The sequence below is a fragment of the Carcharhinus amblyrhynchos genome, chromosome 6, assembly GCF_965287045.1.
Source record: "Carcharhinus amblyrhynchos chromosome 6, sCarAmb.v2.hapA, whole genome shotgun sequence".
Taxonomy (NCBI): Eukaryota; Metazoa; Chordata; class Chondrichthyes; order Carcharhiniformes; family Carcharhinidae; genus Carcharhinus; species Carcharhinus amblyrhynchos.
In genome coordinates this window covers 60123631-60144521 of record NC_137329.1, presented here as the reverse complement: position 1 = coordinate 60144521, position 20891 = coordinate 60123631, and the positions used below count along the sequence as shown (strand labels likewise).

The 20891-nt window shown below is 43.8% G+C and overlaps 1 protein-coding gene across 1 annotated transcript in view; it reads left to right on the top strand.

Annotated features, from left to right (window-relative positions):
- Positions 1 to 20891, top strand: part of LOC145343959 (tetraspanin-18-like) — a 41832-nt gene that overhangs the window by 19371 nt on the left and 1570 nt on the right. The window contains exons 2-7 of the mRNA XM_080190538.1: positions 2345 to 2452; positions 7889 to 8083; positions 9198 to 9272; positions 12193 to 12291; positions 14373 to 14552; positions 18101 to 18184. Of these exons, the coding sequence (XP_080046664.1) occupies positions 2384 to 2452; positions 7889 to 8083; positions 9198 to 9272; positions 12193 to 12291; positions 14373 to 14552; positions 18101 to 18184 (702 nt within the window). The 5' untranslated portion in view covers positions 2345 to 2383. The remainder of the gene's footprint in view (positions 1 to 2344; positions 2453 to 7888; positions 8084 to 9197; positions 9273 to 12192; positions 12292 to 14372; positions 14553 to 18100; positions 18185 to 20891) is intronic.

Below are 20891 nucleotides of genomic sequence, written 5' to 3'. Positions count from 1 at the left end.
CCACCCCCCAGCACACGATGTACCCTGTTTTCTTCTGACTCTCCTGCAGAGAAATGGGACTACATAAAATTTACAGAACAGAAACAGGCCATTCAGCCCAACTGATTGGTGCCAGTGTTTATGTTCAATGGGAAGCTCCCACGCCTCTCTTCATCAAACCCTATTCTTCTATTCCTCTCTCCAATCAATGCTACTCAACTCTGTAAGAAGTCTCACAACACAGGTTAAAGTCCAACAGGTTACGCAGAATCACTGCATACTACAGTGCAGAAGAGGCCCTTCAGCCCATCAAGTCTGCGCCGACGCATGAAAGGTCCTGACCTGCCCACCTAATCCCACTTACCAACACTTGGCCCATAGCCTTGAATGTTATGGCATGCCAACTATTCATTTTGTTTGGAATCATGAGCTTTTAGAGCATTGCTCCTTCATCAGGTGAGCGGAGGTAAGTTCAGAAACATGGCATATTGTAGGCAACGACACAATTGCAAGATAATTACAGATTGTGAAGAATGGTTGGAATACAAGTCTTTACAGGTACAGACAGTGCAAGTGGAGAGAGGGATAGTCAAAGGTTAAAGAGGTGTGAATTGTCTCAAACCAGGATATTTAGTAGGATTTTGCAAACCCAGGCAATATGGTGGGGGTTACATATTGTGTGACATGAACCCAAAACCCTGTTCGAGGCTTTCCTCATGTGTGTGGAACTTGGCCATCAGTTTCTGCTTCGCGAATGCGCTGTCATATGTCTTGAAAGCCACCTTGGAGAATAAATACCCATGGGCTGAATGCCAATGACTGAAGCGTTCCCAGACCGGAAAGGAACATCCTGTCTGGCAATTGTCACGTAGGGCTTACTCCTTGTGACAGTGAGGTCCCTGTTAGTGGAATAACACATGACCTGTGAACACTGATTAAAGATGGAGGAAATGGATTAATGTAACATGCTTCATGACAGGATGTAGCAGCGAGTACAACTGAGAGGAATTAATTGTTCTGAAAGCAGTGCAGGGCGGTACAGACAGGAAGGAGGTGCAGCAAAATGATTCTTGCTGACATGAGGAGAGGCATGTGAGACAGGAATTGGCAGTACTGATGGTGCTCTGATTAGTGTCAGGTCTCACAGGGCTGTGTGATGGGTTCGAGAAATGTGAAGGTGAGTCCTGGTTAGTCTTGGTTAGGTTACAGTGCAGCCAAGTCCTTGGTACAATTACGGGTAGTATTGACATGCTCTGTCACGTTTCTCCATGCCCACTGTCAAAGGTCTCATTTCTGTTGCTCACTGAATATGTGGGCACTTCACCACTTGTGGGCACAGGTGGAGGTCGTATGGCCACCCACCACTGGGCTAATGCACCTTTAAGGTGTTTGCCTTTAAGCAACAGATGTTCCACCAGATTTACCAGCCTCCCAAACTGTGAGCGGACAATCTGGCCACAGTAATGGCACTAGCTCCATGTTCTTGAGGTCTGAGCATCACCGCACGCTGCCCTCGAAGCAGCTGAGGGGGCGATGAGACAATCACACACCTCCTTGTGGAATGTGCCTTTGCAAAGAAGGCCTGGAGTGAGATGCACTGGTATTTGTCGAGGTTCGTCCCGAGCAGCTCGGTGACACAGGACTCTGTGCTCTACGGGCTGTTTCCAGGGACGCACAGCGAGACAAATATCAACTGCTGCTGGAGGGTCATCAACTCAGTGAAGGACGTACTTTGGTCCACCCAAAACTTGCTGATCTTCCAGTTGAAAGAATTGTCCTCGACCGAGTGTTGCAGACTGGCACATTCCAAGGTCCAGGACTATGTGCTGAGGGATGCACTCAAGCTTGGGGCAGCCGTCACAAAGGCACAGTGAGGAAAGGCCACAGTGTAAAGCCTTTCAACCGAGGCAGACCAAGGGCCCGGTAACTGTAGAATACCCTCGGCCTGTGTAACTGTGTGCTAATCTGAAAAACAACAGTACACATTAAAATCTAATGCATGTATATAGTTTTAAGTACTGAAATGTAATTAATGTAATGTCGTGTAAATAAGCATCATGTGGTACTGTAAAAATGACCTTTTTTTGCACTGTTTGTAATTTTTGAATATGTCGTTTTACAATGGTTTATTTGGGAGTTCTTTTGTGAATAAGGTATATTTTTGAAATTAAAAAATGACATTAGCTCCATGTTAATATCTTGACTTGGTGCAATGCAAACTTTGCCTACTCTGTCTGATCCATGTCATAGATGCAAATCAAGCTAGCTGTTGTTTTGGAGTTAAGCTGAAGCTGGAGGGACCGAGATCAAAACTTGATCTAAGGATGTTTCTTCTAAATCGTTTCTTTGTTTTGTTTCCTCCCAGGTTTCTGAAGTTTATGCACAAAAATAAACTGCTCTGCCAATGACTGTTAAGATGGGTCGTTTTGAGCGTGTCAAGTACTTGATGGTCACCCTTAATGTGTTGGTTTGTGTAAGTGTATCTGAGCAAATGTTAACACAGCGTAATATCTCAATGTGTGAGGGGAGCTGGAAACATAAACTATTTGCTTCAATTAATCAATTCAGAATATGTTGGCTCCAGTCTGTGCAGAGTGTCTGTGTGCTGATAGAGCCACCATGGGCTGGCTAGCTCCAAACTATCAAATATCTTCAGTCACAATCAAATTAATGGGAGCTTTGCAAAGTCTGTATTTAGCTCTCGTTAGAGGCTTGTGCTACATGTGATCCAACAGGCTTTTCACTGCTGCTCAGAAATAATCTGGGTTAGATCTGTATGATAATCATAGAATAACTGCAGCACAGAAGAGGCCATTTGGCCCATCGAATCTGCACCAACTCTCTGACACCCTCACTCCCCTGCCCTATTCCCATAACCCCACACATTTATCATGACTCATCTATCTAACCTACGCATCTTGGGACACTAATGGTCAATTTAGTATGGCCGATACATCTCACCTACACATCTTTGGAGTGTGGGAGGAAGCTGGGGCATCCGGAGGAAACCCACACGGAGGATGTGCAACTCCACATAGACAGTCACTCAAGGCCAGAATTGAACCCAGGTTCCTATAATGTAAAATGGCTGGTGGTCTCCAGGTGCTCCAGCTTCCTCCCACACCCCAAAGATATGTAGGTGAGATGTATTGGATCAGGATAAAGGGGAGACAGTTCTGTGATTCTATGATTTGCAAGCAATAAACAGGAAAAGAGTCATGACAGAGACTGAAGCTGCATTGACATAACTCAAATAGGTTGACTATTGTGAGGGGAGCCTGATTTTTACTGAAAGTAGATCCTAGAGAATCGAGCAGCATGTTTACTCCAAACCTCTTACCGTTAACATAGGGCTAGATCTTGACTGTGCAATGTGTGAATGCAACTTGTTCCACATTCATCCATTGTTAATTCAATCATTTCAATGTGAATGAGACCACCATCCTCCGTGTCTGTGTGGGTTTCCTCCAGGTGCTCCAGCTTCCTCCCACACTCCAAAGATGTGTAGGTGAGATGTATTGGCATCACCCGCACCACACTATGCACCATCGCAGAGACACACCCTCATGGGTGAAATTAGCAGACAGGCTTTAGGGTCACTTAATGGTGAGCACCACACAGCTGCTGACGCACATCAGGTGGATGCCGCAACTTGAGGGATCAGCAGGCAAAGATCTCCCAGATCCAAGGATATGGAAGGACTCCAGCCAAATCCCTGGAATAGGTTCTGCAGAAGCTGCCGGAGATGCAGAAGGAAAGCTGAGGATTGCAGGGGAGGGTGTCAGCGACATTCCAGCAACTGCAAAGTTGCTCAGAGGAGTCCCATAGCCTTCAGTTACAGGTGGTGGTGTCGGCATTGCGTGGAACCCAAAACAGCAATGGTGGCAAACGTTCATTCCAGCTTTCCTTCCATCCCACCAAGTGTCCCAGGGCTCCATGGGAGCCTCGCAGGAAGACGAAGCACTGGAGCCCATGCTGGAGCCTTCCATCCAGGAACCCCCGGCCATCCCCTCTTTCTACATACCCAACCCCACTCCCCCCACTTCCTGACACCAGTGCATTTCTTGGGCAGTGGTGGAATGGGTTGGCACGGCATGCATCTATGACATCCGAAAGTCAGCTGGGGCCTCCCAGGCCCTAGCCATCTGGGCAATGCCCACCATGAGGTGTGGAACACAGTTGACCTCCTCAATCTCTGATGTAGGGAGTCACCTAGACATAGTGCATGTCACATAAGATTAACCACCCTCCTGCCCAGACATGTGATTCACTGGCATGGCCAACCCAGGCCAATCATCCTGGTGTGCTGCCAATGAAACCCTCTGGGGGAGAGGTAGAGTGGAATGGGGACCTCTTTGATTCTCCTGGCTTGCTGGACCATTGCTGCCACTGCCCCTTAGCCTCTTCCTCCACAACATCCTGATCTGCCTCCTCCACAGTGGGTGTCTGCTGCCGCCCACCTCCCCCCCACCCCCCCACCCCCGCCCCGCCTCTCCAGAAATATCACCCGGATGCCGCGCAAGGTTGTGGAGCACACAGCAGAGCACAAGGATATGGGAGACCCTCTGGGGGCTGTACTGAAGAGCATAGCCAGAGCGGTCCAGGCAACAGAACCATATCTTGAGTAGGTCTTGCACCACTTGATGGCAGAACAGGTGGCAACGTGTGCGTCCTTGTAGTGGGTCACTACCTCGAGCTCAGGCCTCCACACTGGCGTCATCAACCAACCCCTTAGTGGGTAGCCCTTGACCCACACGAGCCATCCCAGCAGCCTGGGGTGGTCCACAAAGACTCCGGGATGTTGGAGTGCCCCAGAGCGTAGCTGTCATGCACACTCCCTGGATAGTATGCACACACCTCCAGAATGTGGCAAGATGGTCGCACACGATCTGCATATGAAGAGAGAGGAACTCCTTCCTCTTTATAAAGGGCACTCTCTGTTTCCATGGGGTCCACAGGGCATTGTGGGTGCCAAATATGGACCTCTGAACCTGCAGCATCCCAGTGGTGGCAGTAAAACCTGCAGCCTGGGCATTTTGTTGGACATGAGCCGGGTTAAAGTGGATGTAGTGGCCTGCCCGGTGAACAGAGCATCCATTACCTCATGAATGCATTTGTGTGCTGACAACTGGTAAATACCACACAAGTCTCTGCTCGAGCCCTGGAATGATCTGGTGGTGAAAAGGTTGAGGGTCGCTGTGACATTCACAGTTACTGGGAGTGTCCTGCTCCACCACGAGATGCCAGGTCCATGAGGCAGAGCCTTTGGCAGCACATAGTGTTGTCCTAAAGTTCTCCTCCACCTTCTCCTGCCACCCTATCGGGCGATGTGTGGCCGGGCCCTGACCCACATTGGCAGTCCCCTGATGTCCTGGTATGGCCTCCAGCCTGGCTTGTCCTTGCTATCAACCACTGTGGTGAGGGGTGGGATGGGGGGGGTTCTGTGAGGTTACCAATCCCGGACTCCTCAATCTCCCCCCCACTGATCTGAATGTTCACTACATGACCCCAACCGAGCAGCAACGACCCCCCCACCCACCCCCACAACCTGAGGACCACCAGCCCAAGCCAAGACCTCAAGCCCCTATCAAAACTGCACACGCACTTCAGCTGTGGCTGAAGTGTTTTATATAATTCCAGAATAACTTCTTATATTCTATGAGCCAGTTAATAAAGGCACCAGTATTTATATCATCTGCAAACTTCTTAACCATGCTCATTCAAGTCCATATTGTTGATTCATACCCCAAAAAGTAAGGTACTAGCCCTATGGAAAACCAGTGGAAATAGCCATGCAGCTGCAAAAATACTTTATCATTATACTTTACTTCCAGTCTCTCAACCAGTTTTCAATCAATCTTGCTACTTTGCCTTGAGATCTATATGCTTTAATTTTTGAAAGCAGTCTGCCAATCAGGATCTTATTAACATTCATATAGATATATACCTCATGTAGCCTTTCTGTTACCTTCTCAAAAAATTTAATCATGTTACTCAGACACAACAGGCAGGATTTTACGGCCTCATTTGGGTGAGACCGGAAATTCCAACCTGAGGTCACGGAGATTTCTGTTTTCAGATTCTCACCCATGTCAATTCTGAGTTGGGAGAGATGGTAGATTTCCAGCCAACATTGCCTTTACAAATCCATACTGTCTTTGATTTATCTATGCCTTTCAAAATGAAGATTTATCCTGCCCCTCAGAATTTTTCCAATTATTTCCTCATTGCCAAGGTTAGGCTGAGTAGTCTGTAATGACTTGGGCTGGGATTTTTCACTCCCATTCAGTGGAATGCAGTGGAAAATACCGTAAGAACTGCAAAGTTGCGTTTTATATTGGCGTAAACACTTGACGTGATTTTCCCCTCCCTCCATCAGTGATAGGTTGTGTTTCCTGACAATTAAAATTGCCAACATCATTTGAATATGTTAACATATATAATTATTAGGCCTCTATGTCTGAATCCTTCCCCCTGTGAGAAATTCCATTCAAGTCTGTGTGAGTACAGGCCAGCATACATCTCCATTGGTCTCCTTACACCTGGTGAGCTGACCTCCCAGAGGAACTCAAGTGAGTGCAGTATTCAGCGAGGGGAGAGAGTCAAGCCTGGGCACCGTCTCCTATGTTATAAAGCAGAGGTTGATTCCCCCCTCTAAGTACTAATACTGAAACACCCAAAGGGGAGTACCTCACCTTATAATCTGTAAAACGTGTATGCAAAGTGGTTTGACCTTAGTAACTTCTAATAGTTAAATATAAAATAAATCCCTGACATTCACTCTAAAACCAATACATAACAATTTATTTATCTAACAGTGAACAAATTAACTAAATATTAACAAACCAAATAAATCCCTTCTATTAACTATTCCCAAATAAAACAAGATTCTAATAGAATGCTGTTCAAGCAAATATAATTCCCACTCATTAACAAAAATAAAATTTAGTCACTTTCTAAATTACAACCAGGTTTTGTGACTTCCGGAATATTCTGGCCCTTCTCTGTTGATTCTTCTGTCTGGAACCTCTTTCTTCTTTGGTATCTTTGCCTAGATGGTTCTTTCTCTAAGACATAGATGAAACTATGAGAGCCAGCGATTCTCTTTCTCTGTTCAGAGCTGTGAGCTCTTGGTATTGGAAGTAGATACGATAGTGAATTTTAAGGGGTGTCTGGACATAGTTGGGAATCAGGGGATATGGTCCCCTAAAGGGGAGGGAGTTTTAATTCAGTCGGACAACATGGTCGGTGCAGGCTTGGAGGGCTGGAGGGCTTGCTCCTGTGCTGTAATTTTCTTTGTTCTTTGTTATCTTTGGCAAGTGGCAGTTGCTCTCTCTTTTTGTCTCACTGCCCCCTTCTTTTATACTTGTGATGACATATCAATATTTCCCACAATAGGATTGGTCCTAGGTTGTCAACACCATCAGATTTAAATTTAATAGGTTCTTGGTATCTAAGTACCTGATTCAAATTAATTAGCTAAATTCAAAAGTCTGTTGTCTTGGTTAAAAACTGCTGTTTGGCCTTTTAATACAAATGTTTCAGTTTGGGGTTCGCTATATACTTGCATCATTTTTTAACTCTCTAAGCACAGAAAAAGCACCACATTTTAAAGGGACCATGCAATGCTTCCCCCCTAGCATTTTACAGTTTTACAAACACCAATCTGAAATTACTCTACCCAACTTTGCAACAAATACCTTATATCCAACTGAGCATCTTTTGTTCCTGGTCTAGTTTTGCCCTTTTCTGTAGCTATGCTAAACCTGACCGATGTAAGATCACTTTCACCACACTGCTCCCCACTTCCAGCTGCCCAGCTTCATTCTCTAAATTCAGAACCATGTCCTCTCTTACTAGATGATATGTTATAGGATGGGGTGATGATGATTGTTTTATTGTGTTACAGCTGAGTGGATTCGCCCTGCTAACAGTTGCGTTCTTGCTATTGTTTCACCCGACTGAAATCAGATATGTTGTGTCACTGAATACGGTGATCTTCACTGGAGCAATGTATGCAGTTGTTCTGTCTGTTGTGCTGGTTATTCTTGGCATCATGGGAAGTATTGCAGCCTATCGGGAGAACAGAACTCTGCTGATGCTCGTAAGTCCACCTTCTTTTCTTTCATTTCTTACACTCTTATAAATGCCCTGTCTTTAAGAATGAAGCATGATGATGTATTGCACTGATAGATTCTGACGCTGCAGAATTCCTGACTCCAGTTCCGACATCCCAGGGGGCTGAGTGGCGGCTTGGGAACTGGTTGCTCTCCTGCTGATGGAGATCAGGAAGCTGAGGAAGAAAAGACACAAATGTTGCCCTTGTAACCAATCATTCCACTTTTTCAAATCCATCAGCTTTAGGGGAATGCGAGGCCTTGTCTGGGAAAGCAGGAAGTAAATGGCACTGGCCAAGGCATTGCAATAGAATTATATTGTTTAGCCTTAGATTAAAGGAGAAGATGAGATTGGGTTGTTGGAATGAAGGGCAGAATTGGGTACTTTTATAACAGATAACCCTCTATTATAATTAAGGTGCAGCCTCTTAACTCTAATTACGGAAAGGAAGTGTGGTGATGACGATTTCTGCCACCATTTATTCCAGAGTTATATCCTTGGGAGTAGCTGGTTTGAGACCAGATTCCCTTCTCATTGAAGCTTGCACTGACACCTAACTGCTCACAAAGCCATTAAGCAAAGCTGAGGATTTAAAAACATAAAAGGCAACTGATGGAGAGCAAGCAGTGATGTAGTTGGTCCTGTCAGATGTGGCCTCCACTGGGCTCATAGGGGACAGCAGTCCCAGGGGAATAGCCCCATATATATATATATATATATATACACACACTCAAAACTCCTCAGCAATGGGATAGGTTCGCCCAATTCAACCCAGGGTGGAGCTGGAAGTGAATCTGCCAAGTGGCAAAATCCAGCTATCTTGTTCTGCTGACTCTTGTGATTTAATGAGTTTGTGGTCTGCAGGGATGTACTCAGGTGACTGTCTTGTGGGATGCTTTATAAATTGGGTGTATGTCAGAATAGTTGCATTCATTTGCAGCCATGTCACAATCAGCCTGGAGGCCATCATGGTACTTACTACCTGCAGATTATTCCTAGCACAGTGAGGATAAAAGCTGGTTGGAAGATGTGGATTTATTATTTATTTCTGTTGATATGTTTAAAGTGACTGAAATATGGCTGTCCTTTTCTGGTTTCAGTTCTTAATGCTAATTCTGCTGATCTTTGTGGTTGAACTTTGTGCTGGAGTTGGTGCATTTCTCTTCAAATTTCAGGTAAGTGTCCATCAGAATGAACACTGGGATTTCTGAAGCATTGTGAATGATGAGTAGGAATAGGCCACACTGTCCCTCCAGCCTGCTTTACTTCCAAACTCAATCATGGCTGAATATTGACTTAACTCCACTTGATCTCCCATATCCCCTGATTCCCTTTGGGTCCAAAAGTCTATCAATCTATGCCTCGAACATACTCAAGGACTGAGCATTTGCCCTCTGGGGGAGGGAATTCCTTAGATTCACCTCACTCCCTTTATCCTGACTTTATGTACTCAGCTCTAAGCCCTGGAATTCCATTCTCAAACACTTCCACCTTCCTTTCTTCCTTTAAGACATACCTTAAAATCGCCCTCATTGACCAAAAGTTTGCTCATCTGTCAACAAATATGGCTTAGTGTCAGACTCTGCTGTGGACCTGGTTTGCTTAGCCAGCTAGGTTGCTAGCTTGTGGTTTAGAATATCACCAGTGATGTGAGTTCGATTCCTATCCCAGCTGAGGTAGATTTGGGAGCTGCCTGTTAGAGTAGAAGGCAACAGCAATGCACCAATGATAAAGACAACACCATGAAAATGGCTCACGATAAAACATCAGCAAGCAATGAGTCAAGGAACTGCCAATGGGCAGATTGCACATGACTAAGTGAATTAAATGTGCTGTGAAACACTTTGGACTGCTTACTATTTCATCACTGTTGTTGCTGTTGATTAAGAGGAACTATAGCTACCTGCTGCTGAACTGCACTGATGACAATGAAGGAAATGATCCAGACTCAAGTCCATGTGTGTAAGTTACTGCATAAACTTACCTGTTGTCCTGCCTTGACCTTATACAACTCTACCTTAGTCAATCCTACCTCTGTTCCAACACAGCAGCTCAGGCACTGTCAGCTGGAAAGCCACTTCAGGTCTTGAACAGCAGGTTAGGTGTAAGGATTCGCATTCTAATCAGTAATCTCTAAACTGTCTGTGCTTTATATGCTCTGTCTGAGGCCAGAACTCCCCATTCACCTGACGAAGGGGCTAACCCCGAAAGCTTGTGAGTATATTATCAAATAAATAGGTTGGACTAAAACCTGGTGTTGTCAGACTTTTTAGCTGGAAAGTAGACAGTGGTACTGAGAGATTCCCAAAGCAAGAAGGGAGAGGGAACTGAGATGTGGATAAGAATGTGATACCTGCCCTTTGGAAGTTGAGAGATCATGGGACCTGTCAAGAAGGGTGACACCATTGGACGTTGCATTTTAATGAGGCATCAGCCATCAGACTCCAAGGATGTGAGCTCACTAACATGCAACTTCACAGATCTCGTAGTGATGATCTTGGGGATTCTGGACACTGAGGCAGCATCTTGCAGTATTCTGTAATCTACAGCAGATTCTCACCAAAAAGTGACTGGAGACCTGCTGCTATGCCCATCAATGTACTGAGTGTAGCAACGAGGAGAGAGAATGGAGGAAATCTGTGTGGGAAGCCCCAGGGTAGGTTTGCTGTTTCAATCAGGAGTTTCAGAGCTGCTTTTAAAGCAGTGTGGTGCTGATCAGGATGGCAGTGAAATATGACACAAACCTGACAGTTATTTCAGGATTGCAGTACATGCCAAGCCATTTCCATCTGCCCATTTCATCAGGAAGTCATGGGAGGTGCCATCAGGAACCTGAAGGAGCTCTTCATGTCTGTCCCAGTGCTATTGCAGTGAGTGACAAGTGATGGGAGTTAATCCTCTAACCAGGAGTTACAGGACATAGGAAAATAGTGGGAAAAAACAGCTGGGCCATCAAATCAGCTCCACACATGAACAATTTCTCTCCAGACTCCCCTCCATCCCATCCCTTATCCTTCCCTCTCCAAAGCTACATCTTCCCAGGGTAAAACAAACCTAAAGCCAAGAAAGAAAGAAATAATGCTGGAAGAAGTCCCTCTTAAGGCCTTCAGGATATTGAAACCAATCTAGGAGATCTCATAGACCATAAAGATGTTTGTTATGATCTGTTCTCTGCCCATCAAGAACTGGCCCAACACACAGAGAGTTAACCTACACATTATACTAACTAGTAACATTTCCAAACTCGTTACTCTTTAACATGTGAATAATCCCCAGATGGTGAGTCTATACATACTCTTACACTGTTTACACTCCTGTGTCCTCAGTCTATCAGTATTCTGTTCTTGCATTATTTTATAGGAGTCAGCTTGAAGTCTACACTGCTCAAAGGTAAATAGATCTAGGTTATTGAGCCTGAGAAGTTGTGTTTCTTTCAGCTGAGATTCATACTTGTTGCACTCTTCTGGACCTTTTCCAAGGCCAACATATTTCACAACATGTAGGAACCTAATACCAACCTGATATCCTTTTATTTATCATAGAATCACTACAGTGTAGAAGGAGGCCATTTGGCCTATTGAGTCTGCACCGATCACAATCCCACCAGGCCCTCTCTCCATAACCCCATACATTTAAGCTAGCTAGTGCCCTGAACACTAAGGGGCAATTTGACATGGTCAATTCACCTAACATGCACCTCTTTGGACTGTGGGAGGAAACTGGAGCACCTGGAGGAAACCCACGAGGACATGGGGAGAATGTGTAAACTCCACATAGACGATGACTCAAGCCAGGAATCAAACCCGGGTCCCTGGTGCCGTGAGACAGCAGTGCTAATCACTGTGCCACTGTGCCGCCCTTTATATTGAATGATTATATGAATGATTCTTCTCAGCCATTTACAGTATTATTCCCTACAAATGAAATGTGCATTCCATGTTGATCCTATCAATGCATAGGACACAACATTTATCCGAATTAAACACCATTTTGCCATTGTGTAGCTCATTCCTTTTGCACTTTTAGATGAGATTGTATTGATTAACAGTGACTGCTGTTACAACCTCCATTCCTGTCATCCCTTTTGTTTTGCAGCTGACAAAGCCCTATTTTGAAGACGATCTAGTAAATTACTATAATGGAGATAATGTGACAAGTCCTTACTCAGCTAACAGCAATTCTATCATGATCTCAGTAAGTTTACCTCTCCTCACTAGCATGTTGGCAAGCCTCATCTTCGTTTCAAAGAGGGAATTGAATGTCAGATGAAAGGTTCCTGGATTTATTTATTTTCAGTATTGCACTCTTTTCCCCAAATCCCAGTCTCACAAAGCAGCCAGATGTCCCTCTCCCATTTTATTTAATTCAGTGTTGGACATTCATTGCAAGACAGAAGGTGGATTTCAACCTTAATCCAAGTCAGAACACATTGGTAAAGCTACACATCTGGCACATGTGAGGTCTTGCATTCAACCCATAAAAAAAAAGCTGCACAATTGTTTCTGCCTCTTAGTGTGATTAAACAATGCAAATGATCTTTGATTTGATTTGATTTATTATTGTCACATGTATTAACATACAGTGAAAAGTATTGTTTCTTGTGTGCTATACAGACAAAACATACCGTTTACAGAGAAGGAAACAAGAGAGTGCAGAATGTAGTGTCACAATCATAGCTAGGGTGTAGAGAAAGATCAACTTAATGCAAGGTAAGTCCATTCAAAAATCTGACAGCAGCAGGGAAGAAGCTGTTCTTGAGTCGGTTGGTACGTGACCTCAGACTTTTGTATCTTTTTCTCAACGGAAGAGGATGGAAGAGAAAATGTCCAGGGTGCATGGGTCCTTAATTATGCTGGCTGTTTTGCTGAGGCAGGGGGCTCAGTAGGGGGTATCTGTGGGGGAGAGGGTTGAGTGCAAGGTCTGAGGGGGGGCTGAGTAAAGGAGGTGAGGTCAGGTCACCCTCATGCCTGTGTGGTGTAGGGGATTACCTATTGTGGGTGGGGTGGGGGGAGATGACCCCCTTTGGTGAAGGGTTGGTGCTGCTCCCCTGGTCAGTGTAGAGGCCTGTCTCCAAGCATGAAGATCAGACAGCCATTAAAAATTGTAGTCTGGTCTCGCAGCAGCGGGGCTGGACCACGGATTGTTCAATATGAATAAATTAGCACTTATCCCAGCTGCAAATAACAGCTGAAACCCTCCAGGTGTGGGCACTTAGTCCCAGTTCAGGAGAACAGCAGCCATTAAGTTTGTTTCTCTGTCCATAAGTGCCGATAAGTTTATCCATTTCATTGCATTTTGGAAAGGTTTTGTTAAGGTACCTAGAGGAAAAGTATTTTCATTGGTCGGTGCATCAGCAACCAGGGAGCATAAACTTAATAGCACCTCCAAAAGGATGCAGGGAGTTTTTTTAAAATGCTAGCATTTGGCATGCCTTTAAAGGGGCAATTGTGTGACATGGGTGGGTAGGAACAAGGGAGGATCTTTGCTCTTTTAATTAGTAAGTTGAGCAACATCATCATAATCATTGTTCCCTATTTTACTCTAAAATTAATAGCGCAACATTTGTGTTCCTTATTCATCAAAAAGCACTTTATCACAGTGAATTACTTTAAATGCTGTCATTCTGGTTGTGTGGCAACTAAAAGATGAATAAGCAATCTGCTTTTGGGATTGACTGGGTGTTAGGAGCTGGCTGGGACACACAGATAATGGCTGGTTCCCAACAGCTGCATTCATCTTTAACCTTGGCAGAACAAGCAAGTAGACCCTTGTTTTAACAGATGAAAGCATGGCAATTCTGTAATCCCACACTGTAATATCAACTCAACTCCTGGTGTGAGTGTGAACTCTGATACCTGACCTGAAGGGGAGAGAGCTACTGAGTACAGTTACAACATAGCAACAGGGTCAAAGTGCAGATCAAAACTCTTATTGAAAGCATCATTAAAAACATTCAACCTCAGTTAGCAACTCTAGGTAAAGGTAAAGTTGCCATACTCCCATTTGACCATAGGCTGCTCTCCCCTTTGAGGGAGAAAGCTGACTCATGGTATCTTAATCTGAAGGTCACCTCACATCAGGCGAGGAGCAAGGCTAAGAAGGGGGGCCTTCATGAGTAACCACAGTCGATACAGGAATTGAACCCATGCTGTTGGCTCCACTCTGCATCACGAACCAACTATCCAGCCAACTGAAATAAACCAAGGTTAAATAGTGCTTAAATGCTTTTAACAAAAGGATAACCAATGATACCATTTTGTCCCTTTGTGATTCAGTTTGAATGCTGCGGAGTGAGTGGTCCAAAGGATTTCTTGCGCACCTTGGAGTTCATTATATTAAACCCTCACCATGAAGTTCCAGAAGCTTGCTGCAAGAGGAACAAGGCAACACCAGATGGAGTTGTAGTTAACTTAAAGGAATGCCTGTCTGGAAATGTTGACTTCATCCATAATCAGGTACAGAAGAATACATTAATATTTGGCTCTGTTTGAGATTTTGGAGTACTTTCCCATGAGCAATGTGTGTCATATTGCCCGATATCTAATGAAAAGAGAGGAATGTAAATTTGCGTGTGATCTGAGCTGTGAGAAGTGTCTTTCACACATCCCTTTTCTCAATCTTTCCAAAGCAGGCCTGGAATGCTCAGTGAGACAAGACCTGATAAATAACATTCAACTGCTTTATTTTACGCGAGCAAAAGTACATATAGAGCCACAGATTTAATCAAATCTTACCTCGATTTAACTTACTATGGAACAACAATCAAGGACAAGAAAATAATTTTAAAAATGCACTGTACTCCCACTATTATCTATCTATGAGATTCTGAGCAGCCCTGCCTCTTCTCATGGGATCTGTTCTTCCCATATCCAGCTGGCTGCCCTAGATTCCTTTCGTCCTTTTCTCTCAGTCATCAAGAAAATAAGACAGCTGCCTTTCTTGTTTTCTTCCCCTTCTTGTATTTGGCATCTTTCTCTCTCCCTTAGGGTGTGGGTTTGAAGCTATTGTCAACAAGTATGGTACTCACATGGTCCATGGGCCTAGGATGACGTAACTGACTCTCATTGTCTCAGGAAATAGGCTGCGAGCCATGAGATTGTTCAAACTGGTTTGTCAGCCTTTAATGTGCATCTTCCGTGCCTGATTCACGACCAAGCATAGACTTTGTCTCAGCGGTTTCCACCTGTGGTTTATTTTAAAGTTGTGTGAGACAATTTGTTTGAGAAAAAAGCTCCTTCCAAAATCATTGAAGGAATTGGTCAGTGGTACAGACACACAATGGCAGTCAGCAATTTGGAGGTCGGTGCATCAAGGACCGAAGAGCAAACAGTGGCACTCACACCCATAAGTGGTGGTTGAGTGGACATAATTGCGTGACTGGTTTGACTCCATGCATGTCAATTGAATTCAAGTTGAAAAGTCTCAGCTGCAATGAGGTACTGATTATTGACATGTTTTACATGTTTTTCAATTAACCTTGCAACCTTGCACTCAACAACATCCTGCCTCCAGAAGCCACCACCTCCCCCCACCCCAATAAATTGAGTGGGGCAGTCAGCCCATGATGACTCGCCATCCACCCCACCACACTAAAGCCTGTACCCCAGACTCCCCTTCCCTCTGTGCAGCCTCTCCAAGAAGCCTACGTCCAAGGTTTCCTTTCCTATTGTGTGGCCTTTCCAAGAAACCTGTTGTCCGGCAACAGAAGGCATCCTCCAATACATTGCTTTCCGTATTTGCCTGCTCCCCCCATCATTCCTGACTTGCACTCTACTCCTGTTCCCATATCTTATGGTGTCCACTGACCCCTCCCTCCCAACTCAATCCTTGTTTTCCCCAAGTCAACCCTCAAATTTCTCTCTCCTCTGATCACATGGAGCCACTCTTATCTCTGAGCTCCATTGGAGGTCTGCTCACCAGGTTCACACCTTTTGAAGCCAGTTGTGGTTTGTGCTGTTCTGACATCATGCTGCCATGGATGGCTGCTTTTGATGTGGGGGTATGATTCTCATCTGTGGACCTGGTAATAAGATGCAAATGCATTAAATGAGGTTCCCAAACTTCAATGCTGGGAAACATGGCCGCCATTGACAGAGGAGGGACCGAGTATGTCTACCTTGTTTTTAAACCCTGGTGACTGTTGCCTTGCTTCTGTTCAACTTTCAAAGATTAAAAGTACTGACTGAGGTGATCAATTATTATACAGCTTAACCAATAACATTATTCAGAAAATACTTCTCAATTTCCACAATTATTTATGTGCCAATTTCTACAATTATTGAAGTTCCTCCTGAAGCCTTTGTACAACAAAAGCCTCCAGAGATCTCACTGTCTCTAGACAGTTCTTGCCAAGTTCCCAAGATGGGAATGAAACTCCTCCCAGGACTCATCATCATGACCATCTCCACAGCGTTCATACATCATTACTGCTCTTCAGTTAAAGTCTTACAAAGACAGAGGCCTGAGATCAGTCAATCTTCTAAAGACAGTTAGGTCTTCCCCCCACCATCCCCACTTGGACACCACCCTTTCACCCATTCCCATGCCCTCACTGGCACCAGTGCTGTCTACCCATGCTGGCACATCATTCCATCTCTCACTGATCTGGCACAGTGAATCAAGGAGCACAAACAGCTCTTCATTGACCAGGCCCTTACCAAAGCCCCTAACCTGCTCTCATAGCCACACACACCGTTTGGGATGCAAGAGATATCTTCTCTGATGTTTGACTATTAAGTGTCTTTGAACTAGCCTTTAGAATGTTCTCCCCCCCCCCACCCCGTCCCTGCCCCTCACCCCATCTCCCCTTCCTCCTCCTCCTTCAGGTGCCATGCTGAGAGTGTTGCCTTCCATTGGATTAGTCCATGATTCGTCTTGGTAAAGTACTGTAGAGGTTCATCCGCCATTGTGCAATATGGCTGACCAGGAAACATTCTCACTCCTACTGCCTGCCATAAGTATTTTGAAATGATATGCAGGCTGATGATACAAACATATAAATTAGGAGAAGGCTGTTCAGTCCTTCAAGCCTGCCCTGCCATTAAATAGGATCATGGCTGATCTGACTGTGGCCCCAACTCCAAATTCCTGCCTACCCCCAATAACCTTTGACTCCCTTGTTTGCTGAAAAATCTATCTCCCTCTGCCTTAAAAATATTCAATGATGCTGCCTCCACTGCTTTACAGGGAAGAGAGACTCACAACCCCCCCAGAGAAATCATTTTGCCTCATCTCCATCTTGGATGAGAAGCCCCTTATTTTTACACTGTGTCCCCAAGATCTCACCTCTCCAGGTAAACTTCCCATTTGGCCATATTATGAATACTCCTTCTGTGGCCATTTGGTCCTGAAATAGGTCTTGAACTGTAGCCTCCAGGGTCCCAGAGGCAGACAAACTGCCACTGCGCAACAAGCCCTACACCCTAGCCTCCCCATAATTGAAAATAAATGATTTCCGACAGAGAATCCATTTCTAGGTTTCTCAACAGTACTTTGACAGATTAGAGGGAAGGGAGCAACAAATGTCCTGACACACAAAAAGAATTAAAGTACTTTGTAGAATGTAAAGGAATTCTGAACCTCAGTCTATGCACACAAAATGGCTTCTTTCAAACTATACATGACCCAAGGATACTTGTGACAGTGTCTAGCATTACATTCCCAGTGAGTTTATTAGTTTGGGTTTATGGAGGAGAGGGACTATTGGCCATGACTCCTTTTATATGGGATGAGTCTTAAAAGAGACTTGCAGTTTTTGACAGGCATGTACAGTGCAATATTTCTGTGGAAGGTTTGAGGTGGAGGTCTCCAAAGACTATTTCTGGTCTTTATAACACTCCAAATCCACCCTAACATTAAGTTAGAGGAGGATCTCCCTTCCCTGCACTCTCATAATTCTAGCTATTTACAGTTAATAGAATTTAGCCAAAGGTGAAATGCTGTCTCCTCATTTGAAGTCATTATAGTATAAAAACAAATCTGTCTTTTTCTATCCCTTTTACAGGGCTGCTTCGAACTAATTATAGACAAATTGGAAGTTTATCTTTACGTGGCTGGAATAATGAATATTTGTATCCTAGTCATTGAGGTAATTCTTTCATTAATCTCAACAACCTATGAAGACTGAAGGCATGCAAGTCCATCAGAAATGACTGACCATCTCAATCTCCCATGACCTTCCTCCTCCAGTCTGTTGTATGTAAACCAATTATCTTAAGAGATAGAGTTTCTGCTGACAGTGACTTCCCTTATCTACTCTGAGTCCTGTGTAAGACAGGAATTCCCTTAGTCTGTGCCTTTACTGAGTCCTGTATTAAGATATGAACCCTTGTAAGGTGTAACTTCCTTAATCCTGTATTAAGTGAGAATATAGACCAGTGAGTCTAATGTCAGTACTGGGGAAGTTGCTAGAGTCCATTATCAAGGACTTCATAGCACAGCATTTGGAAAGCAGTGGTATAATCAAACAAAGTCAGCATGGATTTACAAAGGGGAAATCATGCTTGACAAATCTACTGGAATTCTTTGAGAATGTAACTAGTAATGTTGACTGAGGAGAACTGGTGGATGTGGTTTGTTTAGACTTTCAGAAGGCTTTCGACTATATAAAATTAAAGCGCATAGGAATGCAGATAATGTCTTGAGATAGATAGCTGGTTAGCAGATAGGAAGCAAAGAGTTGGCATAAGCGGGTCTCTTTCCAACTGGCAGTCAGTGACTAGCAGGGTGCTGCAGGGATCTGTGCTAGGACTCCAACTGTTCACATTATATTTTAATAATTTGAAAGAGGGAACTAAATGTATTATCTCCAAATCTGCAGATAATAAAAGATTGAGTGGGACGGTGAGCTGTGAGGAGGATGCAGCGATGTTTCAGCGTGATTTGGACAGACTGAATGAGTTGGGATATGCATGGCAGATGCAGTATAATGTGGATAAATGTGAATTTATCCATTTGGTAGGAATAATAGAGTATTATTTGAATGGGTGTAAATTGAGAGAGATGGATACTCAGCAAGACCTTGGTGTCCTCACTCATTAGTCACTGAAGGTAAATGCACAGAAATAGCAGGTAGTAAAGAAGACAAACGGTATATTGGCCTTCATAGGGAGAGGATTTGAGTATGGGAATTGGGATGTTTTGCTGCAGTTGTATAGAGCACTGGTGAAACCGCACCTAGGGTATTGGGTGCAGTTTTCATGTCTTTACCTGAGGAAGGATGGCCTTGCTACAGAGGGAGTACAGTGAAGGTTTACCAGGCTGATTCCTGGGATGGCATGTATGTCATATGAGGAGAGAAAAGTGGGTTAGGATTACATTCATTGGAGTTTAGAAGAGAGGAAATCTCAAAAATTTATAAAATTTTAACAGGATTTGATAGAATAGATTCAGAAAGAACACTCCTGATGTTGTGGGGAGTTCAGAACTAGGGGTCGTAGTTTGAGGATAACTGCTTTACTGTTCCCTCATTACATTGCCTGTTCATTCTCTAACATAATTCCATATGACCATTCTAAATGGGGCTAGCTTGAAAGTTTATTAACATTAGTCGAGCCTATAAAAAAACTCCAAGAAATACTATACCATGATCAAAATCTTACAACGGGCTGCTTTATCAATGGAAACAAAGAGGACAAAAGCCAGGAAATTACACTAGACCAGTGTAGAATACTGGTTTGATTCCACTATATTGTATCCGATTCTGGGTATCGTCCCTACAGGAAGGAGATGAAAGTTTTGGAGAGATTTATTCAAATGGACTTGTAGGTGAGGAATAACAGTTGTGTGAATAGTCTGGAAGAGCTGGGCTTGTTCTTCTTACAGTAGAGAAGGCTAACAGGAAATTTGGAAGAGGTTTCTTAAATCATGAAAACTTTATATTGGGTGAATAAGGAGCAACAGGCTCCTAAGGCTGAAGTATTAATGACCAGGTGACACAGATTAATGGCTAACAAAATATATAAATAAAGAGAAAAATAAAATCAGGTACTTAGAATTTGAAATGCACTACTTGATGGAATAATGAGATAGATCAAATTATCTTCTGAAAGAAATTAAATAAATATTTAGAAAAAAATAAATGAAGTGGTAAGGGAAAGAATTGGAGAATGAAATTATGTGGATTGCTCTGCAAAAGATCTGGCATGGATTTGATGGGTTAAATGGCATTTTTCTGTGCTATACCATTCTATTATTCTATAAACTGAGATTCTCTTTAATATGAGAGTTACGTTTGTGCCTGTGACACAACTTATTCTGAATTTCAAGATTACAAGATGGTTACAGATCAGGATGGCCTGATGCCCCATCTAAATTCCAGAAAGTTCTTAACATTCCCCCAGCTGTATCTAATTGTTCTAGGGCAGTTGCAGGGTATTGTCCGCAGCACCGTATTTTGAAGACTATTCCTTGCATTTTCAAGTAGCAATCTTAACTTCACCCTAGCCTAGTTTGAACTTGTGCCCAAGGTCCTCCTCTCAAAGTTGATTTCTTCTGTTATCTTCCTCATTTTATGTTTCTGTTGAATGGTTTCTATTTCATTACATGCTCTGTTTCTATGGGCTCAGTGTTTGATTCTGCTGTGATTTATCCAATCACAGTCTGCTGGTTAATATGAGCTATTTCCTACTGCTTGTTCCTTGCTTTCTGCTTACACCCATTAAATACCTCATTAAGTCTCTCCCATTCTGCCACAGAAACTTTCATCCCTCTTCTTACATACTTTGTCCCCTCAACCTCCATCTCAATGCATTGCTAGTATTCCATGCTCTGCCTTGCAACTCTTCTGCCACTCT